At 42.0% G+C, this 7,152-nt stretch overlaps 1 protein-coding gene across 4 annotated transcripts in view; it reads left to right on the forward strand.

Moving 5' to 3' along the window:
- Positions 1 to 5,051, forward strand: part of LOC147443659 (Glyceraldehyde-3-phosphate dehydrogenase-like family protein) — a 135,079-nt gene extending 130,028 nt beyond the window's left edge. For 2 of the 4 annotated variants that reach the window (XM_086526461.1, XM_086526462.1), the window contains exons 12-13: positions 4,230 to 4,658; positions 4,746 to 5,051. In XM_086526461.1, the coding sequence (XP_086382587.1) occupies positions 4,230 to 4,352 (123 nt within the window). In that variant the 3' untranslated portion in view covers positions 4,353 to 4,658; positions 4,746 to 5,051. Of the gene's footprint in view, positions 1 to 4,229; positions 4,659 to 4,745 lie in introns of those variants that run through there. The other 2 variants (XM_086526463.1, XM_086526464.1) reach the window with 1 other exon arrangement.
- Positions 5,052 to 7,152: the final 2,101 nt, after the last annotated feature.

Below are 7,152 nucleotides of genomic sequence, written 5' to 3' on the forward strand. Positions count from 1 at the left end.
CTCTCTCTCTCTCTCTCTCTCTCTCTCTCTCTCTCTCTCTAAAAGAAGAACCATCATTCATGCTAAGTAGCACACATCAAAGCAAGGAAAATGGTACAGATTTGTGGAAGTGTAGAGCTAAATCTTGTCACCATTTCAATTCCATTGCACCTGAGAGGGGATTTAGATGCCTAAGGATTATGATCATTGTTTGTGTAGCGAGGGGACAATCTTTGCAAAAAGTTTTATCTTGAAGATCTTTGCATGGAATATAGCATCCAAGTACATATTTTTGAAGCTTGAGTAAATATCAGGGTAGAAGTTCAATCCGATCTCCATAGTTCTTTGATGAACAAATATGACATAAATTATAAATGAGGTGTTCTTAATGATGTTTTCAAAAGATGCTGTGTTCATATCAATTTTTTTCCTTCTGTAGATCATGTGCATGGAGTGCAGTCTATGCCACTTCAAATGAGAGGAAAGTTTCGTGGATAGCTTTTTACATCAATGCCCTCATGTAGTCTTCTGATCTTGTCATTTGAAGGGCTGGGTGTTATGTGGAAGACAAATTGCTAGGTGGAAATTTGACAGTTGACAGAGAAGAGTTGGTGCAATAGTTGGTGACCCGACTCTATTCGCTTCTGAGATGAGCATAAAAGAAGGAAGTACATTGATGGTCATTGGTAGTAGGTAGATTCCAGAGCCGAGGAGACAATGTCTATATGGCTTTGCAGACCTCCACAAAGAAGCTGCTGTCAATCACGGCACAAGATAGGAGGGCACAAAGCAGCACCAACAAGCTTCAGGACTGCACTTTCTGTATTGGCCGCAGGTAGATGAGGTAGTGGAAACGCCACCTTTGAGGCAGCCTATTTATTTCCTAGAGCTTTATGAGCTGAAAAGGAATCCTTACAGTCCAAGATACCATAACTTGGTGATGGCAGTCAGGGACCAAAAGCTGGCGCTGTGAATGAGCCAACCAACCAGCTAATTACCATGACAGCAAGGGTTGAGGAAGTGGAATCTATAGGGGGATCGACCTTCTTGAGGTCGAGCACATGCATAGTTTGTGTTGTAGGAGGCTTGATGAGGGCAGCCAAATATAGAGACGCTGAAGAGGGTTGGCTTTGATGCAAACAGATTTCTGGTGTGGCTCAAAAGTAGGTTGAGGCAAGCTACTGTGCTTGCGGGCTAAGGTAGGCAGGTAGCCGTGCCTCGCAATTTATACACAAAAAAGCAACACCAAGTGGTAGGAAAACCTTCAAAGGCTAAAAATCTCCCAATATGCACACCACCAGTTTTCAAATTCAGGTGGAGAAAATTATCTCTGATAATTACGTTGATCTCCATTTTCACCCTCCCCTTAGCTTTGACATAATGATGAAAGCATATATCTTGTGTGTTTGCTAAGCCTTTACTTGCTAGAAAAAATACCTTCAAACTGAGAGTTATTAGCCCCCGTAGGTATGGCCCTTCATGAGGATGAATCTTCTTCAATGTGCCTTTCTGGCGTCTTGTGCAACGGAAGAAGTGAGCGTTCCTAGCTCAATTGGAGCGGGACTTATACCAGCTATTCTTGAGCAGAGATTCGGGAGAGGCATGGCATCTCTTTCGTGAGCACTCCCCTCCCCTAGTGATCACTTCCCCCGATGTATGGGGCCAGTATGCAACATCCTTATATATGGTCCTTGGACAGACACCCCTTCCATATCCTCCTGAGCCATGCCCATGTGCAAGTACCTTCTTTACCAATGAGATGGTAAAGACTGCTATTGACAGGATGAAGACCAGGGGGGCATATGATCAGAATGGCCTAGTAGCAGAGCACTACAGTCCTGTTCAATCGTGTCGTGTCAGGGTCTAGCTGAGACTTGAAGATTGTCTACTATTGTGCCTATCTGCAAGGCAGGTGATCCTACGGAGCCTAGAAACTACCGTACTATTATGATTGGACACACATTGGCACGGTTGTATACATATATCCTTGAGCAGCTGTTGAGCAGATGGGCAGAGAGTGAGGGTGTACGGGTAGCGGGACCAGCCAATTTTAGGAGAGGCTTCTCCACTCTTGACCACATTCTGACACTAAGAGCTATCATCAAGGAGGGGAGGGCACATGAGCGATGAATTTACTGTAGCTTTGTGGATTTCCGAAAAGCATTTGACATGGTGTCCAAAGACAGATTGATGTGCAGACTACAGGAGATGGGAGTGTCCAATGAGTTGATTTGGTGGATCATGGCTCTATACAAATCAGTGGTGGGACATGTACGCATTCCAAAGGGGATATCTAATTTAGTGCACTCCACCATTGGAGTGAAACAAGGCTGTCTATTGTCCCCTACAATATTTGGTATGTAGATGAGGTTTTTGATTATAGTGACAGAGAGGGTGACAGAGGTGCCCAGCTGGCAAGGATATGGATTCCATTGTTTCTTTATGCTGATGATATTGTGTTGATAGTGGACTCACCGGAGGGTATGTAACGACATTTGGATGCATTACATAGCTTTGCAAAGGATAGTGGATATTTTGTAAACCTTGGTAAAACCAAGGTTATGGTGTTTAACACCACACTGCAGTGGATCAAGAGATCAGCACCTACATTCACATATGGTCAAGAGATTGTGGAGTACACAGATGCATACACTTACCTTGGGGTAGTCTTTATTGGGCCAAGGTTTTCATTGAAGAGAGCAGCAAAGACTAGACTTACCGGAGCGTGTGGCCTTGGGAGGATTGGAGAGGATGTGCTCACAGGTTCAATTCTAGGAACCCTGAACAAAACGTTGGCTCTTTGATGCCTTAGTAGCTTCAGCTATGCTCTATGGGGTTCGGGTTCGGGGACCCTCCGTAGGTCAGGATGGGTGGAGAGGTATGCAGAGGCCCCTGATATCTATGATCTCTTGGTTGATTAGAGCCAAGGCCTCCGTACCACGTGAGATGATTACAGCGGAGTTAGCCCCCCCCACCCACCCACCCAAACCCCCCCCACACCACCACCATGGAGATAGAGACGCTTACCAGATCAGTCTCATTTATGCACAGCTTATGGGATACTACCAGAGATAGATATGTCCAATTGGCCCTGGGGTCCTTTAGAATGTTAGCCCCCCCTTCCAGTACTCCTTGGATGCACCATCGTTGTCTGTTATAGGGGTGGAGATTGCTAGACTCATTTGTGAGGACCTAATGCCCAAGAGGACATGGATAGAACCGACAAAGGAGTTGGGTACGAAGATGGCTTTCTATAAAGAGCATCTTCTCCAACTCACAAGGGATGGGTTTGTGATTCGACCCAGCTATATGGATACACATCTTTCTCATGGGTTACGGTGTGCCATCGGTCAGATGCGGACATCTTCCCACTAGCTCGAGATTCAGACTTGTAGATTCAAAGGGATACCAGCAGTCAGCAGGATATGCCGCCTATGCCATACAGAGCTAGAGACGGAGATGCATTATATATGTGAGTGCACAGCGTACAACGAGATATGGGGTCGCTTCCACTGTCTATTCAGAGACGGCTTCGGACCCCTCTCTAGAGTCATGAGCTATCAGGACCAGAGATGCCTTGGATTGTATCTACTTGAGTTACACAGACACAGAGACATCTTACTGAGGAGATCTAAAGAGAGACAATCCTAGAGACAGATTACCAATTTCTTCACATCAAACACTGGACTCACAGAGGAGCTGCAAAGCTCAGCTCTTACTCACACTCGTGGTACTCTCATTGAGCATTGGAGATAGGGAGATTGAGACGCCCGCGAATAAGGAAAGGAGCTTCACAGCTACGACGGAGACTGCAGCTGAGGATTCGAGCCATACTGTCTCGACATTCAGAGTACAGATGAGGATAGACTCATGACCCATTATATCACCCTCTTGCTCTAGGCACCCATTGTATCAGTGATCACACATATCCCACACAGCACCAACTAGTAGCACTCCTAGTTTCATTCATTTTCATTTTTAGCATCTCTTTTTTTGTACCCAGTCATGGTATCAGATTCACCAATTTGTATCAGTCTGGTCTCATAGGTCATTTTGGCCTTTTGAAGGCGTTTATGTATCATTTCATCTCTCTCTCTCTCTCTCTCTCTCTCTCTCTCTGCATGCCTGTGTGTTTTTTGAACACATAATCGTTAGATCTGCAGATTAGGTTGCCTGGTTTAGGGCCTTCAGTCAAAAAAATTAACAAGCATTCCATATTCCTTGGGCTGAGGCTGCTTTTATGTTGACAGATTGAGGTTTACAGTAGATGCTACAAGGAATCCCCATTTGTTATGCAAGGAGCTGGAGCTGGAAATGACACCACGGCTTGTGGAGTCTTAGCAGATATTTTGGATCTGCAGGATCTGTTTTGAAAAGAGTGATAAGACTTGCTTCATTATACCAATTTTCACAGCATTTACCTTGGAGATGCCTTAAGAGTTGAATTTCCACAGCATATACCTTGGAGATGCCTTAGAGTTGAATTTTCACATCTTTTACCTTGGAGATGCCTTAGAGCTGAATTTTCACAGTATTAACCTTGGAGATGCTATAGTGTGACAACAATTTGACTCATTATACACATTGTCAGAGCATATACCTTACAGATGCTGTAACATTGAATTTTAACACTTCCTTTGGGAATCAATGACCACATATGGCATTCATCCAGCCAGCTGGTGAGTGGAATCATATCTTGCATCCCATTTTTCTGGCTTTAATGTTTATCTGGAATCATCATTGATCTTTGGATTCTCTATTTTCAGCGCATAAATGCTTGCCGACTGCAGGCAAGCAATCGAAGAACAGACAGCTTTGTAGTGCACAAGAGTACTAGACGTGCATTTTAAGTCACATAGACAGCAAAGGGCTCTCCTTAGCAGTCAAAATTCTGCCAAGCAGTCTGAACTTAATGCTCTATCTCTATATGCTGGCATTGCATTACATTGAGTATGTTTCCATCTCTAATGATCTGCGACTCATCTTCTCACCGATTTGCTTGGGAGCGCCAAAAAAGTTCTAAAACTAGTGAAAATTACCAAAATTTTATAAAAATTTAGAAAATTGCAGAAGCTTGTTCTTGATTGATGTGCATACCAAAAATTGCAAATTAGTTTAAGAGCACAATTTCAACATAAATCAACAAACTGGCTTCAGAATTGGTGAAAGGTGTATATATGTAATTCAGATATGCTCACAAACACCTCGAGTAGGTGCACACAAATCATAAAGTTTAGTCAAAAATCATTTAACTAGAGCGCTTCGTTAGCCGCATGAGAGAGAGAGAGAGAGAGAGAGAGAGAGAGAAAGAGAAGAAAGGAAAGCACAAGAAGAAAGTCATCCTGCTTGCACCGGTGTTGCAATCAATGAATTGTGGGCGATGAATTCTTGCTCTGGTGTATCTTGTAGAGAAACAAGTACATCCGGTTAGAAAAAAATGTAGTATAGTTTTGAAGGGTCGTATCCTCATTATTGTTGTGTGTGCTTCTATGCTAATGTTACAATTTTTTATTTTTTATTTTAAAACATACAATTTTCCTTGCACTAGTGTTTGCGGAGTCCTCCCCAATTTTTACAATGTGTGGGAACATGTCTTTTCCATGACAACATGCAAATTCCATTGTGTTCAATCTCTGTGTTCTTAGTGATCAAGAGTAAAATATGGTTTTGCTTAACTATTGTACAATCAAATATTCCCTTTGCAAATGTACGCGTTGTGTCTAACCTTTTTTGTACGTTGATTACAATGAAACCAATAACATGATGAAGGTCTTAAATTTGAATAGGATGCATACATGAATGTTTTCCTACATTTGGAACTTTTTTGGTCAAAATCAAAAAAGAAAAGATTTGCAAGTATTTGCACTATTCAAAGTTCAATGCAATTTCACAACATAGGTTTGTCAATTGTCATAATCTATGAAATGGTGCCATCAATACTCACTTCACATCGGGTTATAATGGTCTAGAGCTTCCTTGCCACAACAAAGTGAGACATATCTTGGAAACAACAGATTGCAAGAGATCGTGTACAAAAAGAGAGTTTTTGGTTACATGATGGCATCACATTTGGTATACATATTGACCAAAGCATTGGTAAAAACGACTTTTATCTTGAGTAGCCACAAATAGCAATCTTATTGGTGAATTCTCACATCCATGCAGTTGTCTTGCGTTAGGCCTAAGATGTTAGGACTGTGTTGCTTTGAAAACAAGATTGTTTAGTTATTGTTATTTTATTTTTCTTGTTTTGTTTTCTTGACCATCCTTAAACCACGGGACCACAAAGAGAGGGCAAGATCTTCTGTTGAAGAAACGTAGCTGTTTGGATGAGTGTAATCCCATTAGTATGAATCAGTAGTCAACCAGACCAATGAGGATGAACCAACCTTCATTGATTTTTTAGTTTTTGTGAAAATCATAAGAAATCCAAATGGTTCATTTCAAAGATGCATTGACAAAATCTACTTTAGGCAGAGAGAGAGAGAGAGAGTGTTGCAAGAGCAACAACAAAGAACTATGCTTGATTTCATCGCAAAGGATTTCAATCGTCCTTGGGAAGATCTCATGCCAGAAACTTGAGAGCGGAATCTCACCAAGAACTTTGTGGTGTAGGACTCTCTGCATGTGACATATCGGAGTGGGAGAAGGATGCAATTGGTAAGCTATCAAAGCACAGAAAAGACAAATTCTTCTCATTTACAAGAGAAAAATGAGCTTGTTAGAGTAGTCCATGAGAACTAGGTTTTCGTACGAATGTAGCTTTTCCATGAGAGATGTGGATCAAAAGATAGGGCAAGATCTTCTAGCAAGGAAAAGAAGCTCTTTGGATGAGGAATCTAATCTGTCTAGAATGAATCAACCTTGAGCAGGTCATGAAGGGCTTTCTCAAATTATCATCACAAAGGATGAAACGGCTCTCCTAGGTGACCATTGAAGAGAAAATCCTCACTAGAAATGGGAGGCTAAGCAACTAACAACATTAGGGGTCGTGCATGTCAGCGATTCCCCCAATAATGATGTTGATGGATTCAAAGTCTTATATTAAGAAGAAGGCATTGAAGAGAAGCTTGGAATTGACCTCAATGAGAATGAACCAACAAGATACTCCATTGCTCTGTCATCTATCAAAATCACAAGAAATCTAGATGGTTCAATTTTGAGAGTTGCAAT

The sequence above is a fragment of the Adiantum capillus-veneris genome, chromosome 13, assembly GCF_014529385.1.
Source record: "Adiantum capillus-veneris isolate H3 chromosome 13, ASM1452938v2, whole genome shotgun sequence".
Classification (NCBI taxonomy): Eukaryota; Viridiplantae; Streptophyta; class Polypodiopsida; order Polypodiales; family Pteridaceae; genus Adiantum; species Adiantum capillus-veneris.